Here is a 19,330-nt window from a genome sequence, read left to right as displayed (position 1 = left end):
ACATCTGTGAGATGTGTGACAGCTAAGCGATGATAAACGCACGCATTGACGTGTTCTGCATGAAGCGCAAGGCAAACCTAAATACCAACCATAAAACGCTTCAGTAAAGGGCAGATTATACTGTATCATAGTCATGGTTGATTATAGTAATGGCGTTGTAGGAGTGCACGTGTAGGAGTGCACGTGTTCACCCTGTGATGGTGTTGCTGTGGTTGGTCCTCAGAGACATGGTGAGAGGGCCTGGAGGGGACTCGGTGTCTGTCCCCACTGTTTACAGCCTCATGAATAAAGATTTCAGTCATGTTTTATAAACGGAGGGAACATTGAAACAGCAGCGGTGACATCTTCATGTTTTATGGCCTGTCTTTGCCTGGGAGTGTATGCCCCGCGTCTGTGTGTTCCGCAAACTCAAACTTCATATAGTATCACGTCCACTCGATCCCTCCAGGGTCACCAGTCGTCACTCCGTGAAAACCAAAGCACAACAGCACATACTGTACAGTATTCAGGGGTATTTGAAAGAAAACTGAAATACATGGTATTGAATGGAAACCTTGATTTCATTATATTATGAATAAAGTATTTGACTAACTGCATTTCACTCACCCTGATCTCTTTCAAAAGTGAACGTATTCATTCAGAAGTAAATATGAAATATGAAATATGATTATGTGAAAATAACATTGAATCCTTGGATTTTCCCTATTCTGCTCCACGACTGGCATTGCAAGCCAACGAAACAATCCCCTGGTTATGATGAGGAGTACTGTGTAGCCATAAAGAATTTGAATAGCAATGTTAGTCATTATTCAGTTTGTGTGACAGTAGGGTTAGATCTGATGAATATGTTAGAGGGTATCATTGAAATTGCCTCAACAAGTACACACACACACACACACACACACACACACACACACACACACACACACACACACACTGTACACAAACACACACACACACACACACACACACACACACTGCACACACACACACTGTACACACACACACACACACACACACACACACACACACACACACACATTCAGTTTATTTGCAAACAGAAATAATGGCATCATGTCATTGCATATGGGTTATCCTGACTCCATCTGTTCCCATCAAAGCACAAAGACATCAATATAGTGGTGTGGAGAGATAGTGTCGGCAACACATTCATAACAATCACCCACACAAGAGAACATCTCATCAACATGATAACCTACTGGGAAGCCAGTCATGTCATGAGATATTTACCAGCCAGTGAGACGGATACAGTAGATACAGTAGTTCAGAGTCTGACTGGTTGTACAGTGCTCTAAAGTAGTCTCCTATTCTAATGACTTCTTTTTTTACGAGACCCGCTGACATTGTTTTGTGTTGTGCTTTCGCGCAAACACGCTACTGTAATTGTAAATGTGATAAGGTCCAACGACATAACATCACGTGTTGATCACTACAATCTCGTCATGTGCTTTGACGAATACCATCAAGGAGCCCGGATACAAAAAGCAGCCAAAAATGTGAACACTGCCATTTTTGTATTTCGACGGCATCAGATGTATAGTTGATGTTATTCATGGCAGTGCTTTTTCCCAAGTGTGTTTTGTTTGTTGCTGTGTCGTCTCTGAGGCGTCTAAGCCCGGCGCTCTCCTTCTCCCCTCAGGCCTGACAGCGGCGGCGGCGGCGGCTGCCAACGCTGCCATCGCTGAGGCCATGAAGGTCAAGAAGATCAAGCTGGAGGTGATGAGCGGCTACCACGGCAACAACCAGCATGGGGTCGACTGCGAGAACGGAGACCTCGGCTCCAACTCACTCGGTGAGTGTGCCCTTCACACACGTACTGTACGCACACACACGCATGCACACACACGCACACACACACACACACACACACACAGTTGGATGCATACACATGCACAGGTGAACCAATTTCACACAATACAGTCCACCTACCTGCCACAGCAGCCTCCCTGACACCAATTAATTAAAGGTACTGCATGATTAAGCTGACAGTGATTCAGCTGACAGTCATTGTCACCACATTCAATTGTAAACATTTGAGCTTTTTGCAAGTGTGGAGCTAATTTTGCCCATTTGATTTCATCCAGCTCGTTTTTGAACCAAAGCCCTTAATTGAACTCTTCCATGCCCCGTCCAGCCTGGTGGAAGTCTTACAGCACTGTATGTTCCATAAGAATGAAGAGGAGTTGAAACTAAAACACTGCCTAATTGACACCATTAGCTTCAAGATTGTGTCAATGCTTTTTTCTGGCACAATTTAGAGACCAAAAGAGAAAAGAGCCATTTCTGTATGTTTTAGCTTGCTATAGTGAAGTATATTTAACTAGATGTAGATGTCACAACACTTCGTCATCCATTCCATGCATAACTACCATCCAGGTCTTTGTACTGTAGGGCATCTGCATGGTGAGTCTGCTTGTTCTGCAATGCAATTTAGAAACCTCACTCTTTATCTTCAAAGTGCAAACAACACAGACAGTGTTAAATACAAAGTTAAACCCAGAACACTGTTTCCCAAAGCTATTAGCCATTAGCTGAGCCTCTAATTTAATTGCTGCGAGAGCAGTGGTTTTTCAATATGTGCCATTTCAATTAATTATTAGCCCAGAACTGCAGAAGGATTTTTTTTTTGTAATTTCGCACAGAGCCACTTAGTGCATTGTGGAAAATGATAATATAGAGTTGAATCATGAGCCCATTACAAATTGTAGACTGCATGTAATCCCCAAAGCTTTGATTGATAAATAGTGTTTTTGATTCATTTGCTGTACTAAGTGCTTTGACTGCTGAATACATTTCAACAGGAATACTTGACACCAAACTGTTTTATTTGGTGAAAACAGGATGTGTCTTTGAGCACATTTGAACAAAGCCCAACTCACAGGCTCTGAGGTCATCACTCCAAGAGAATAGAGTGTGGAAAAAAAAGCATGCCTGCGAGGTCACGGAAATAAAGATAAATGTGAATAAGAACAGCAAGGCTACGGCAATGGAGCTAATAAGAAACTGTTTTTATCTTTTTACAATTTAAATTGTAACCTTGAGCCCACAGCCCGCTACACAGCCAGCCTCCCTGTAGAATCATAATTCTGGCAGAGCAGCAGTGGGTGTGGGTGCACGGGCCACAGCATTAGCTCTCTGAGTGAAATATATGGCAGTGACGCCTCTCGGCCCCATCCACAATCAATTGGATTCTTTTCCTTTAATATTTACTCGCAGCGATGAGATGCTCGTCTGCATGGTGATGAACAGTCTGCCACTGGCGTTTGAAGGTGACCTGTCACTGCGTATGGACAAATCTCTCGCTCGCAGAAATGTAGAAAATAAATCATTAGGGGCAGGCAGGCAGACAGGGGCCCTCTCTCTCTCTCCATCTCTCTCTCTCTCTCTCTCACTCTCTCTCTCTCGCGGATTTAAATCAGCTCAGATTTATGATTTGAATTAATGCTTCGTTTGGTCAAAGGAATGGTCGCGGAGACAAATGATGTTTGGTACTGAAGCCATCCTAATATTGATTACTGGGTGTCGCAGCAATCTCTTGTTTATATCAAGCACTCTCCTGTGACAGGGTGGCCGTCAGGAGTCATCCTCATATGCAGGAGAAATATGGCCTGCTTGGCACGGCTGGCCACGGGAAAGGAGCCGTTTCAACCTACAGTATCACCACTACAGTACATAAAGGTTTTGTACTGTACGTAAAAACCAGGCAGTGTTTTCTCTCCGTGTTTGTAAAGGCATGTTGTGATATTAGCGCGTAGTGATTTACTCCATTGAAGCAGAGTGATCAACCGTCCTACCGAAGTGGAGGGAGAAGGGAGGGAGATATCCGAAATAGCACATTCTTCGTGGCTCACGAACAGCATACAGTAGGAGTTAGGCTCACGTTTGAAGGACTGTTTCTCCTATGACTCCTGCCCCCCCCCCCCTCCGCCTGCCCTCGTACTGTACCAAGTACTGAGCCCAGCTGTAGAAGTGTTGTCCGAAGGCCTAATATGTACTGGTCTCCCGTCCATTATGTCTCTGGAATTCAGACCTCTAAATCACTTGACATATATATAGCGATGACTGTGCAGTAGGGGGAACTTTATTTGGCCGTAGCCTTGTTGGGACTGGATTGACTGCTGACGAGTACATGAGTTCATGCTCTCTTTTATAGAAGAACCGGAAACTAGCTGTTCACAGATAACATACTGATCTCGAAAGAGTTTAGGATGATGATTTGAAATAGTAGGAATAACAAGAATCCGAATAATGAAAATAATCGTTTTGTCCATCGTTTCATTACGTAGAGGAAATATAGGAAGTGTATCTCGTGTATACAAAACCATTTCAATGTATTCAACAGGTGAAATACAGGTACTTTATTCTCATTCTGTGGCAGCTCTTTTGTTGTGTGCAGCTAAAAACAGAGGCAGTCAGAGACATGGAGTGAAGGACACTCTGTTCTGTTTGTGGAGTTGGATTGCTTGCCGCTGTCTTTGTGTTGATGTAAATTGAACAGGCTAATGTTTCTCCCCTGCATTAAATATTCATCACAATTAGCCCTTCCTGTTTGCATCAATATTATTCATTATAAGAAGAAGAAAAAAACTGCCAATTCAAGTGCCAGCCAAAATAACCAAACATCCTGTATGAGAGAGAAAGAGAGAGAAAGAGAGAGAGAGAGAGAGAGAGAGAGAGAGAGAGAGAGAGAGAGAGAGAGAGAGAGAGAGAGGGGGGAAGAGAGAGAGAGATGAGAAGAGGGAACTCAGATCTCAGATTAACATAGTGTATTATGGCATACCCCCCCCCCCCCCACTCCCTCCACCGTCTCTCTCTCCCTCTCTCTCTCTCTCTCTCTGGCACTCCTGTGAAGGAGGGAACGGATGGGGAGGGTGGGGGTGTGGGGGGGGGGGTGGTCGGGTATGGTAGCAGAGGGGGCCTTCTCAGTGTACAATGTGGATTGTTCCTCAGCCTCTCAGGAAATGCCACAATTACAGATCACAGAGTAGGGAGAACACGTGTGGCACTGGGCCTGTCAGGGGGATAAACAGCCAGCCATTCCCTCCCAATGCATTGACCCCAACCACAACCTTCATTACTGGGAGAGAGAATATTGTCAGCTGCCCACTAACAAACACCTGCCAATTTCAAGAGCAGGAATTGCTTTTTCAGGAGTGGGAGAAAAAAACAAGTGGTTGAGACCTTGAGCTAAAGAGTAGGGGAGAAGAAAACAGACCCCCCCTCCCCATCTCTCTCTCTCTCTCCCTTTCTTTCTCTCTCTCTCCCTTTCTTTCTCTCTCTCTTTCTCTCTCTCTCTCTCTCTCTCTCTCTCCCTTTCTTTCTCTCTCTCCCTTTCTTTCTCTAGGTTGGGTTCTGCCACCCAACTGACGCCTCACCACGGCAACGCTAATGGACCTTAAATCCTGCCTGTAATTAGATATGGGAATTCCAACTGTCGTCAGCCAGATGAGGCCGTGATGTCATGATTGAATAACTGATTGACGGAAAACCTTTCGTCGAAATGTACTTGACACAGCACTAGACATCTCTCAGAAGACCCAGACGCTCTCTCGTGAACTCAGACAACAGAGGAGCCTACTACTCTCTCGAACACCCACGAAAACAATCAACTTCAACACTATCGCGTTACAGCTTACACGGCAGCTACCGCCCACTGCAAACTATTCAGAAGCACCATCTATCTCCCCATCAGGCTTAGTTCCAGCTCCCCCCCCCCCCCCCCACCACCACCCCCCAGCTTGAGTGAGGGGAGCCAGGCCTGCACGGTGGGCCGTGACTGGCTAACTGGTGACAGGTATCTGGACTGGATACAGACTGAGAGATGACAGCGGAGGTGCTGGCTGAGATGATGAGGAGGCATCGCTCACTCTTTCCAGGGTCAGCTGGCTAATTCCTACGGGCCCCTGCGCATGTGTGTGTGTGTCTGTGTGTGTGTATGTGTGTGTATGTGTGTGTGTGAGTGTGTGTGTGTGTGTGTGTGTGTGCGTGTATGTGTGTGTGTGCGTGTGTGTGTGTGTGTGTGTGTGTGTGTGTGCGTGTATGTGTGTGTGTGTGTGTGCGTGTGTGTGTGAGAGGGGGCCTGGGCCCCTGAGAGAGCCCTGTGAGGAGACCACAGCTGTACGCTCCCAGCAGCTAATTGGTCCTTATCTGGCTGTCCCATTCATCTTCATTTTTTACCAATTACTGAGCATTATCTGTGTTCTCAGTTGGGTATGGGACTTAATCCTTTTTGGTTAAGCTGGTGGTACAGCTTGCACATTTCAAATGGAGAACGGGGGAGGAGGGGGAGTGAGGAGGAGGGAGGAGGAGGGAGGAGGAGGGAGAGGTGGGGGGGGGGGCGGGGGGGCGGTGAGCAGAAGTCAAACTCTGGAAACTTCCTTTCACCCCTCCAAGGCAGGAAGGAATCAAAAAGCAATGACATCACGTGGAGGCGAGGAAAAAGGAAGATGGAGAAAATCAATTATCGGCGTAATAATTCAAGTCCTTGTTTGCAAACGTAGCTGCCTCATTGATTAAGCTGTTCTTGTTGCTCTCGCCATTATTGACTTGTTAAAACCATATTTTCTCCTCATCAGTGGTTTCACGTTTGCGGTCACACCGATAACAATGCTATAAAAGGCTTCATTAATTATTAAAGAAGTGTTCATTTTAAAAGCAAGCCCGAATGCTCCTGCTTACTCTGTTCATACCAAACTCTATAACCAGAATACATTGTTTCTCCAGAAGGTACATCAAGACTGTGCAATCTGGGACACTTAGACTGATTTCCTGAGATCAATGCATCACTACGCTCCTCTCTATATGAGGTCCTTACTGGGTCACGTCATAGCTTGTATTGCACGCTGACTACAGTCGGTCTGAGAAACGTGTTAATTATTGTATTTACAGCTCTGTTGGATGCCGGCACATGGCTGATGATTCTATAGTGTCCATGTAATGGTATCTATTTCGGTAACAGGAGACATACAAGAAGCGACAGCCAACGAGTACAATAACAGATCAACATGGATGAACAAACCATTACCGTAGCAGGGTTCAGTGCCTAGCTATTATTATGAAGTAATATACTGTACTATAGCATGGACATTAATATTCAAGTCTCATATACAAGTTATATGACATTGTCCATTGCATCTCACAATAGGGCTATGAGGTTTTTCTTAGGTGGTATGGAAGACACATTTTCTGGACCTAATGATAGATACAGGATTTGATTTCAATTCAACCAACCTGGATATACATGTTAGAAAAAGATCAATTCAACAACCCCATGGTTAACACTGCCCTCTCACTCAAACAGAGAGTGGACACACACACACACACACACACACACTCACACTCACACTCACACACACACACACACACACACACACACACACACACACACACACACACAGACACACACACACACACACACACACACACACACACACACACACACACAACACACACACACACACACACACAACACACACACACACACACACACACACACACACTCACACACACACACACACACACACACACACACACACACACACACACACACACACAGACACACACACACACACACACACACACACACACACACACAGTGCCTCCTGCTCTTTGATACAGATCTGTTTGGTCACACTCTATGCGCCAGCTGTCAGCCCAGCTCCACTGCTGCGATTTAATTAGTCTGTTTATGTCCTTTCTAATAATAAAGCTCTCTTGGTGGAAGGACATATCCAGCTAGCTAGCGCCCGGCTCTGTTAGCTTTGCTAGCGCTGATGGCCTAGCATGGCTGAATGTAGGCCGTAATGGAGGAGCCTCTGAGGGGGCAGGGGAGAGAGAGAGTGTCTAGTCTGCAGCCAAAGGTCAGATACAGTGGCATCCACTCGGGCTCAGAATATGTAACGAGAGGGTTTCTGGTGTAACTGATTTCCTATCTGTTTAACCGTAGGATGATGCTGTGTGCTGTGTAGAGGACAGGGAGAGTATGGCTGGAGTAGTGGCAGTAAGTGAGACTGACACAATGTGGGTCAGATACTGTAGCTTCACTGAAGGCAGAGAGGCATACAGACAGACAGACAGACAGACAGACACACAGACACACAGACGGACACACAGACTGACAGACACACTGACAGACAGATAGACAGACAGACAGACACACTGACAGACAGACAGACAGACAGACACACTGACAGACAGACAGACAGACAGACAGACACACAGACACACAGACTGACACACAGACTGACAGATAGACAGACGGACACACTGACAGACAGACACACTGACAGACAGATAGACAGACAGACAGACACACTGACAGACTGACAGACAGACAGACACACTGACAGAGAGACAGACAGACACACAGATACACAGACTGACACACAGACAGACAGACAGACAGACAGACAGACAGACAGACAGACAGACACACTGACATACTCTCTCTCTTTATCTCTCTCTCTCTCTCTGTAGAGAAATGTACTGTACCGAATTGTATGTACTGTATTCTACTGCAATTTCTACTACAAATATCAATCTGTAAGAGTTACTTGTGAATACTCCTGAATACATACTGTATCTCTCTCTCTCTCTCTCTCTCTCTCTCTCTCTCTCTCTCTCTCTCTCTCTCTCTCTCTCTCTCTTTCTGCCTCTCTCTCACATTTGTCCTTCCCATCTCTTTATTAGTGTGCTGGGCTCAAGGGATGTAGGTGACAGATAAGTGAGGAGAAAACGTCACACATGTTTTAATAGACATTTAAAAAGATAAACTTGATAATCGTTTCTCGTTTTAATGAAGTCAAATGTCCTCGTTTTAATTCTGGTTGCGTTGGCTGTTAAGCATCAGCGAAAAATTTGAATATGCATGATTGGGAAAATGTGTAGCGCGCTGATGTAGCTACAAAACACACAAATGCAGACAACTGCAGAAATAGATTACAAATAACAAGGAGAAGTGGTTAAACATTATTTCCGTAATGATCCATATCAAGTTCTATCATCTTTGAGTGGCAGCGAAGTTGTTGCATTATTATCAGAGCTTAGAGAGAGAGAGTGAGAAATAGAGAGATAGGGAGCGAGAGGGGGAAAGAAAGAGACAGGGAGAGAGAAAGAGAGTCAGAGGCATGCTAAACAAATCTCATGTCATGCAAATATTTGTCTGACTGTCTCTTGTGGTTACTTCACAATAGCAGGGGCACGGCTATAAAAAACAACTGACCAGTCGAGTTGTCATCCCTCATCAACATTAGAGCTCATTCTTCATTAATTGGATGGATTAATTTGGAACGGTTTGATGCGGGGGGTGATGCATGCGTTTGGCTGTCCCCTCCGCAGGATTCTCTGTCAGGTTGAATTTAGCAGGGGAAGGGACTGACCTTTGAAAGTGAAGAGATCAAGGCAATTTGAAAAGACAATGTCACAGTGTGTAAATGTGATATGCGCAATAAATGACATTCAACCTTTCACTGATGATGAGCTCTCTCAGGTTCTGTGAAATGTGAAATATGCACAGCCTGTAATTGCACGGAATGATGACGCCGATCGTCCGTCTCACAACAAACGCTGAGACGAGGGAGAGGTCACGTCAACGCATCATTTGTTATTATCGTACTGTCACATACTGTAGGATGGCATCGAGGTGGTTTCATAGTTTCTATGGAATAACACACCATATGGATTTGGAAGTGTTTGTGGATTATCATTGGGACTTTGGTATTGATATAGAATGAAGAAGAAATGCTAAATAATCACGACCAAAATGCATTCAAATACATCAAAAATGTTGTTAGGATCTTGTCAGTTGTCCTGCAGCTTGTTTGAATAATAAACGCATTCATGTGATAGCCGTGATCAATGTGTGATCAATGGAATGGAACATTAGAATCTCTTTTCCATTTGAGTTATTTGCCCTAACCCTGGTCCTAAAGCTGCACTACTGCATTACAATACAGGAACATCATGGAGGGGTAACACATTGACTCAGACCAGACATCATTAGTATCTCCTTGTTTCCTTTGAGACCAAGATGAAGAGAGAGCAAGTTCTAACAGTGCTGGGGAATTAAAAAAAACAAAACAAATTTTTCTGTGAACAAACAGCATTTACACTACAATTTGTTTTCGAATATCTTCAACAAATAAGCATTTTTAAATGATACGCGTATTGAGGTTTTGATCAGATACTGTTATGGTATTTTGATACTTCCATCCATGAGCATGTGGACATTGTAATATCAATCACGCGTTGTTTAATCGCATTTGTAATACTCAAATTTGTCACGATAAATAATTAGCTTTACATTGAAATCGTTAGCATAATGACAGGTATAGTGATTTCCTCTCAGACAGGGATTGTTATGGATGAGGGGAAAGGCTGGACCAAGTGATGCTAATTTTGTAATTAGAACAGATGATCCGATGGCCACATGCAAACTGATCTCCCCTCCAAAGCGTTATGACGGCAGAGTGGGCCGTGATTGATAACACTCGTCAATATATTTCATTTCAGAAGCCTGAGTCAAATGACAACTGGTTGCCATTGACTGAAAGCAATCTTTTTAAAAGGGGGAGCCTTTACTAAGTATCAGATCAAAATGATTCCTCTGTCTGCTTGGGTGTCACTGCCTGTGGGAGCTTTATTGATTGGGCTTGAATATATTGCACCCTCAGTAGTAACAGCTGCTTGCTTGTAATGTCTCTCCTATCCTCCTCTCTCTCTCCCTCCTTCTCCACTTCTCCCCACAGCACTGGCCGTGCTGCAGTTTACAGTTTATTGTAAGTGGTGTGTGTGTCTGTGTGTGTCTGTGTGTGTGTGTGTGTGTGTGTGTGTGTGTGTCTGTGTGTGTGTGTGTGTCTGTGTATGTGTGTGTGTCTGTATGTGTGTCTGTGTGTGTGTGTGTGTGTGTGTGTGTGTGTGTGTGTGCGTCTGTGTGCGTGTGCGTGCGTGTACCTGTGTGTGCGCGTGCCTCTGATCTGTCTCTGATCTGGTTTATTGAGAGTGATCTGGGACAAATGTAAAGTGAAACTGGTTCCGACCCAGATTAGGGATGTGAACAGTATGGTCTAATGTGTCCTGAAGGCTTGGACGTCCTGGGCATCCCCAGCCATGTGGATGATTACGTTAAACATATCCACCATTTCCCTGCCCCTTCATCTTGTCAACGGCAGGGATGTTGGCATTAGTTAGTTAAGGTCAAGTTTTAATCTGGTTTGCCACATGCGAGCATATGGCGTGATTATCTCTTCTTTTAGCATTTTCAGAAACAGTTTGTTAGAGAAAGAAAGATTGATCATAAAACATTTTTTAAAACACACAGCGTCAGAAAGTCTACTGTGCGATTTTTCACTCCCGAAGAAGGTAATCAATATTAAAGCAAACAGGTTCTGCGCATACACCTCAACACACTCACATGCTGGAAGGTTCTGGAATAGAATTGATATGTCAAGGTCAGGTATCTGGTCTTCCCGTGTTCATACACGATGTGTATGGTACAAAGTAGAACTAGAGATTAAAACCACTCTGTCATCTGGTGCAGGCGTCTGCCCGGCTTTTATATACTTACAGGACAAACAACGTTGTCTGTCTCCTCTGTAATTCCTACCACATGTTCCACTTCAACGGTTCAGGGGGGAGGAAAGTAATTATGTTACCTCATCAAACCAAATATGTTTTCTTATCATTACTTTCTCTTATACGTTACACTGCGTACCTTGGCAAGTGTTCTGTGCCCACCTGAATCATGGAAAGTATGTGTATCTCTTCATCATTGCATAGTAAACACACGCATTCTGTTTGTTGATACGAATTAGCTCCTCCAAACGTACCCATTTCCTGTGGCTTTGGGAATGATGACCATATTGTGTGCAGTACTGTATGTGTGTGTGTGTGTGTGTGTGTGTGTGTGTGTGTGTGTGTGTGTGTGTGTGTGTGTGTGTGTGTGTGTGTGTGCGCGTGTGTGTGTGTGTGTGTGTGTGTGTGTGTGTGTGTGTGTGTGTGTGTTTGTGTGCGTGTCTGTGTCTGTGTCTGTATTTGTGCCTGTGTCTGTATTTGTGCACATGTACTTTATTACCTAACAGTTTCTGTGTGAGTCTCCACATGTGCATGTTTACATCTCCCTGTTTGTGTAAATAAGTGATCTACCATCACGTCTGTTTGTGTAAATAGGTGTTCTACCATCACATGTCTGTTTGTGCGTGGAGTGCGTATGTGAGTGGATGGCAGGTATTCTAGCTCTTTAACAAAGACAAGATGTTTTTCTTTATTATCAACATTAACGGTGTAAACACAAAAAGGCTTTAAAGTTTCACTCAATGACACTGGGGGGCTGTGGGTGGCTACATCAAAGACCAGCACCTTCCTCTCTCTACCCCTTTAATGAGGAACAGGGCTCAACAGCCTTGACTGAGCCTGCCATCTGTGTGTGTGTCTGTGGGTGTTTGTGGAGACAAAAACAGTCTACAGCACCACCGCAATACCAGACAACACCATGTTTATATGAAGGGCTGACTGCATCTAAGAGGTTTTCTCCACAATGCTATTCTTGTTTTACCTCAGTTATGGTTTTGGTTATGATATGGATTGCATATATTGTATCATATTCACATTACTACTCATCCGCAAAATACTCTATAATACTGCAGAGATTACTACTTCCAGTTACTACTATGGTTAATTAATGGTATGGAGAGACCACCAAAATCCCACAGCTTGGAGACATCATTTTTCATAAACCATTAATTTCCTTTTGGCATTTGGCTGCAAATCCTTAATGTGACCACAACAAAGTCCTGCTCCTAGACCACTGCCATGCCACCAGTCTCACCTTTGTCTGAGTTATGCTTCAGCGACGTGGTGCATTTTTACGAGGGCAATTAGTCGAATAGCTCAGATTGTTTTGCACTGTAATAAGGAGCGGCATACAGTTTATGCAGGAAATCTATGCTTAATAAGAATGGTGCAATTGCTAGTTTTGACAGATCAGAAGAGAAACACATCTCCATACCATGAAAGCAAAATGGCTCAGTGCTGTACAAATCAGATCAGTGTGTGGAGCTCCATTCAGATCAAAGGACTGACCACAAACATGTTTGTTTGACAACAGCATTTACTATGCATTGTTCCAAAGCCCCAAGCCTTGCAAACAAAGACAGATAGGCTTGAAACAAGTCATTTAATTAGCACCGGATCCTCGGCTTTGGCTGCGGCAACCAATTATACATTCCTTAGGCATCCGCAGGTCCAATTCCACGGCAGCGAGAGGCAGATCCTCTCCAGCCCTGTCTCTCTACAGTACATCTCTCCCCTTCCATTTAAGGGAAGGTAAATAGCCTGGACAGACAGCTTCATTAGCCAGCATCTGAGGAGCGGAGGGCCGATTGTCGCTTAAATAGTGGGCTTTTTACTGCAGGCCCAGCCGGCGACCTCAGATCAATTACAGCTGACATTATTGTTTGTCGGGAGGCTTTTTTCTGGACAGAGGGAGTAAAAAATGAGATCAGGCCCCAGCTTTGGTTGGAAATGTAATCTTCCCCTTCTCCTTCGTTTCGTTCACTCCACAAACAATAAATCATTCAGTTGAAGAGATAATAAAGTGCCAAGTAGGAGCTGGTTTAATTTTTGTCTGGGGAAATCTATCCAGTGCAGAGAGGCAGAGGAGAAGGGGGATCGTCACCCGCTAGGTGCACTGTTCTGTTCCGTGTGCCATTGTGAAGGCAGAGTTTCACTCACACAGACTACCTTTGGCTGAAGAGCTCATTACTGAGGACCCAGAAGATGCCCTACAGTGGAACTGGACGCTTTGTAAAGCTGACATTCAGGCTCCACCAGAACTCCAGTTAAAACACCAGGATTAACGACAGCAGAGATTGCTGCAGGTTAATGGCTCAATCATTTTAGTCATCGAAAAAGGTTGCAATTACTGCCCTGTTTTTAATCATCCTAAACCATTCATCATGTGGGTTTTTTTTTTTTTTTTAATGTCTGATCCACCAGCTAAACATTTCAGTGTGTCTGACATTACACCTTTTTAATCATGTGATCTTATCAGTGGGTGCTTGAATTCATTCAATTTATGCTCCGTGATTCAGATCTCTGCTTACCCATGCATGAACTCCCCAGCATTGCCCAACGTAATAGCTGAGCTGTTTGTATTCGTATTAAGTGATTTGTAGTTTTAATGATGGTAAATAGGAGTTCACCTTTGCAAGTCCCTCAGGCTTACTCCAGGTAAATTATTCGAAATGCATTGTTTATGCCCTTCAGTAGGAAAATAGCTTATGGGAATTCAGCTCTCATCAGATTGAACTTCTCTATGGTAGAAAACCCCCGACTGTAACTGACAAACAAATGCATCTAGAGATGTAGCCTAAACTTTTCCAAGCATCAGGCATTGGTATATATAGATTCAGATATAGATTCAGATAGAAACATATTATTGTCATTAATCACGGCACATGATGTGATTTTATTTTATTTCTTAAATGTGCATACTGTACAGCCACAAACACACACAGTACACAACGTCATCATTCGGACAATAGTTTGTAAGGCTTGCACTTACATGTACAGTATATGACATACAATATAATTTGGTGTATTGTAATACTTATGATACATTATCTTTGAATCAATCATTATATGATAAAAGTATATGAGTATATGAAAAACACACGAGAAGGATACATAGGCTAGACACATAAAAACAGATGCAAATAAACGACATAACACACAGCCATGTGGCAACAACACCTGATGGCTTGAATGCAGCCGATCTCTTGCGCCTAGCGCCTTTCAGATGCCAATAAAAGGTCTTGGTGAACCCTTGTTGGCCTGTAGCAGGTTCTTTTACAGTGTGTTGAATGGGCCTTTATGAGAGAAACATCGCTTAAGGATGGAGGAACATGAAAGGGGCTGGACTGAAGGAGTGAGACTAAAACCTCTAGAGTGAACAATCCTCCACTGTACCCTGAAGCCTGCCTTTCAGACTGAGGCGTAGCATAAAGCACAACTGTTAACACACAGAGAGACATCACTCACGACCAGTCTTGATAAAGGAGAGGTATTTGAATGACAAAAGCAAAGTCATATCAGTCTTGGGTTATGTTTTTTTTTTTTTTCCATCTTCCTTCCCTCTGGGGTATGTTGATTTCCTTCAGATCCGCTGTGTGTCTGTGTATGTGTGCACACATGCGTACAGTATGTGCACGCACAGCACAGTGTGTGGGTGTGTGTGTGTGTGTGTGTGTGTGTGTGTGTGTGTGTGTGTGTGTGTGTGTGTGTGTGTGCGTGTGTAGTTATGCCTCAAAGGCAGGATAGCATTCCCCACTCTGGCCCTTGAGTGGCTTTGAAAGGTAGATATATAGACTGGCCCTCTCCATGTTGTCCTACTGTAAGTACCCCTGCAATCAGGCCCTCTGTGGCGTTTTTTAATTGAGCTCAGCCCGCTGAGTGGTAATTGATTCAGACTAGAGTTCTATGAGAGGCGCCAATACAAGGTGCTGCCTGATTTCCGCCTTCTTTAATCTCCTCTTCTTTTTCATGTTTGGGAATGTTTGCCACTGGGAATTTGCATGGCATCTTTCTTATGGAAATCAATGTTTCTCTTGGAACGGAAGGAAATTACGTGAGGGAAAGATAGAGTACTTCTTATGTATTTAGTTTCCAACCAGTGTCCTTTCTCTTTAGAGGCTTCAAGATGCAGATCTCCTTGCCCTTTGGCTACTGATGTTGCGCTACAAAAGCAAAAGCAGGGTTGTTTTGTGGATTCACTCTCTGTAGTGGTGTGTTTCCTTTTTTTCTTCTTTCTTTCTTTCGTCTTCTTTTTCTTTTGGCTCTTTTACCTTGAGCCAAGCTGCCAAAAGAAAAAATACAACAACAAAAAAAACCCAGAGGAGCTCAATCAGATTCCACAGCGACGATGAGGTTTTCTTTTAAAGCACTTGAGGGAAAGCATCTGAGTGGTTGGGGGAAGAGGACCGAAATGTTCCCAGTCACTTTTGATCCCCCCCAGTTCAAAGTCTCCAGAGAGCGGAGGGGGGGGGGGGGGGGGGGGGGGTAGAGGGAGGGTAGAGGAGGGGGGCTGGGTGTGGGTGCGGGGGCGGGGGTGGGCAGACACCTAGCTTTGACCTTATGTGTGTGTTCATGTCCTTTGAAAGTTGGGCCGTTTTCATTCTACCATTTCAAGGCGCAGCAGACGTACGGTGCTCCCTATGGTATTTTTATTAGCCATTCTTTACATTTCTGTTCCACTTATGTCTCCAATTTCCCCAATTACAGGACTATTACAGAGCAGAAATTGAATAATTTGAAACATTCGTAAGATATCTGATGTTGTAATGGAATCATTTGGTGCATGCAGAACAGAAATGAAATGAAAATTCCCAGTTGTTGTAAGAGTTGAAAGTCAAAGTCGCTCGCTCTGTGGTCCAGAATAAGCTTTAATTAGCCTGAAGCCATTGCCATACTGAAGTCTGAGAATGCTTGTTTGTCATTAGCACGTTTTAACTAGTCATTTGGGTAATGGCTTTCATGATTGCCTTGCTTTTACAGAGATATTTCTTATATGAGTCTATTTCCATAATACACCCTTTTTATTCCTCATAGAATAATTGATGTATCTTTACGGCTGTGTAAACTTTTGCCTTTGAATTACTGTGTGTACATATAGTTATCACTGCCATTTTCATTGTAATTATTGTAATTTTATATATTATTAACGTGTTGTAAAACATTAAGATCTCTTATGTTAATATGAAATGATACCCTGTGAATCACTTGCGTTAATTATTGCAAAATACTGTAGGGAAGGACTGGGTTTAACACATCATACCAACATTATCACAGTAAATTAGGGTATATCGTTTGGTACTAATTCTTCTGCGTTGTTATTTTTACACACCAAAGCATCAGTGGTAGTAATCTGTACGGTCAATAACATTTTACTGACCTGACTACACAGTTTGTAATGAGAGAAACATATTCTATAAAATTGAATTTGCATAGGATTTTTTTCTTTTTATCGGATCTGGTCTTTAGTACAGTAGCCAACCCTACCTCCTTCAACCCAAGGCTTGATGTTTTGTTGTTTTGCAACCTTTGGGGGATTTGTAGGTATTTTGAGGTACCACTGGAAAAAAAAGAAGAAAACTACAGAATTGCCTACACCTTTAACCAATCAACTTTCTCTTTGTCATAGGCCTGGAACTCCCCTTCATGATGATGCCCCACCATATGATCCCAGTCAGCCTGCCCCCTGCCTCTGTCACCATGGCGATGAGCCAGATGAACCACCTCAGCACTATCGCCAACATGGCCGCCGCTGCCCAGCAGCAGAGTATGCCCTGCAGAATGGTCACCTCAGTCATCAAGGTAAACTCACACGGTACACACTCGTACACCCAATAAAGTTTGAACACCACATCATAATATGTGGCTAGAACTGGATGTTTTCGAACAGTCTGCACTTCATTGAACATTCCATTGAGCTTACTCTACGTATGCCTTCTAAAAGAACGCGTTGTTCCTCTGTGGCTGTAGGAGCGAGTGCCAGACAGTCCCTCTCCTGCTCCTTCCTTAGAGGACGGGAGGAGGCCGGGCAGTCACCCATCGTCTCACCGGAGCAGCAGTGTGTCAAGCTCCCCAGCCCGCACAGAGAGCTCCTCAGACAGGATACGTACGTCCCCATATTCCCTCCCCATGCAACGACTCAGACTGGCTAACTGCGTGTTCAATTCAGCAAGTAAAGCAACCCCTCGCTAAGTGCTAATCAGTACTGTAACGATTGATTGATTGATTGATTGACCAAAAAAATCATCATATCCAAATCAAAGAAGATATGGTATGTATTGGTGGGCAGTTATAAGGAGCGATTCCCTTTTTCTCACATCGTACTCTCCTCTCTCCAGCAATGCACCAGAACGGTCTGTCCATGAACCATGCTCTGCTAGGCCTCTCCCCCAGCATCCTGCCTGGGCCTAAGGAGGGAGACCTGGCCCACGACATGAGCCACGAAGCAAAGAGGATGCACATCGACAAAGGTTAGGACACATTGATTGATAAGAATGTGTAAGAAATACATGCATACTTTCATATCATTTGTTGTTAGGGTTATGTACCAGGTATATTCCATACAAGATGCGATTAAGTTTTCCTGAATCAACCACAAGACAAGCATTCATTTATATAGAGCAATATCCTGACATATTGATAAAATAGATGTAGTATATCTATTTATATATCTATAAATAATATATCATATGAATGCTGAAATAAATACTAGTACTAATGACAATTGTGGTAAGTGTATTTCTATGATTTGTGCTGAATGTCTACGCTTACTCTGCGACCAATCTAATCAGTTTAGCAAGAAAGAAAAAAACGAACACAGCAAGGCTGATGAAAATCTATCTACATAGTGCTGTGGATTAAATACAAAATTAAGCAAATAATAGATTTTAGTATTCTCAGATGGTTTAGAGCAGGGCTGGGGTGGGCTGGGGTGGGGGGGTTGATAATGATATTAAAACCACTGTGGAAATCATTGGGCTGTGTGTTCCCTATTGGTTCGCCCAAAGTGGAGATCAGTACTAGACCTTCGCTCACAGAGTGTGAAGCAGTGAATGGTAATAATTAGCAAGATCATGCTCTGAATACATGGGTCAAACTCTAGCTGTCAGTCTATATGTGTGTGTGTGTGTGTGTGTGTGTGTGTGTGTGTATGTGTGTGTGTGTGTGTGTGTGTGTGTGTGTGTGTGCCTGTGTGCCTGTGTGCCTGCATGCCTGCGTGCGTGTGTGCGTGCGTGCGAGTGTGCGTGCATGTCTGCTTGCGTCTGCAAAAGCTAGATACAAATGCATCTCCCTGTCTTCTTCTCACCTTGTACCTTGTATCTTGTACCTCCATACATAAGTAGATACATCAACACAAGTATACTTCAACTGTATATCCACCTTACCATTTATTATTTGACCAAATAGTTGGTAATAATTGTTTTCCGTAGGATCTGATGAAAAGACCTAACATTCCACATGGTTCTCAGTCATGTGACACACACACACACACACACACACACACACACACACACATACATAAACACACACACACAAACACACTCACACACACACACACACACACACACACTGCATTATTATTGAGATTGTCAATTCCTAATATGTCACTGGGCTTGATTAGGATTCCAGGCTCTCCAGCGCGTGCACCAGAGGTCTCGGGTTGTGGAAAACATTTTTATAAAATAACCCATTAATGCAGAGGAGTGCAACTAAATTAGTTACCAATTTGCTGAGCATGAATTAA

General features: G+C 43.7%; 1 protein-coding gene across 1 annotated transcript in view; it reads left to right on the top strand.

Annotated features, from left to right (window-relative positions):
* Window positions 1-19,330, top strand: part of dachd (dachshund d) — a gene marked incomplete at both ends in the record, with an annotated part of 102,693 nt that overhangs the window by 54,663 nt on the left and 28,700 nt on the right. The window contains 4 exons of the mRNA XM_080536254.1: window positions 1,661-1,813; window positions 17,216-17,388; window positions 17,557-17,692; window positions 17,925-18,056. Coding sequence (XP_080392380.1) covers window positions 1,661-1,813; window positions 17,216-17,388; window positions 17,557-17,692; window positions 17,925-18,056 — 594 coding nt within the window. The remainder of the gene's footprint in view (window positions 1-1,660; window positions 1,814-17,215; window positions 17,389-17,556; window positions 17,693-17,924; window positions 18,057-19,330) is intronic.

Source organism: Nansenia antarctica, assembly GCF_963989245.1.
Source record: "Nansenia antarctica genome assembly, chromosome: 7".
Taxonomy (NCBI): Eukaryota; Metazoa; Chordata; class Actinopteri; order Argentiniformes; family Microstomatidae; genus Nansenia; species Nansenia antarctica.
The sequence above is the reverse complement of the archived record's forward strand: the minus strand, read 5'-3'. Positions and strand labels throughout refer to the sequence as shown.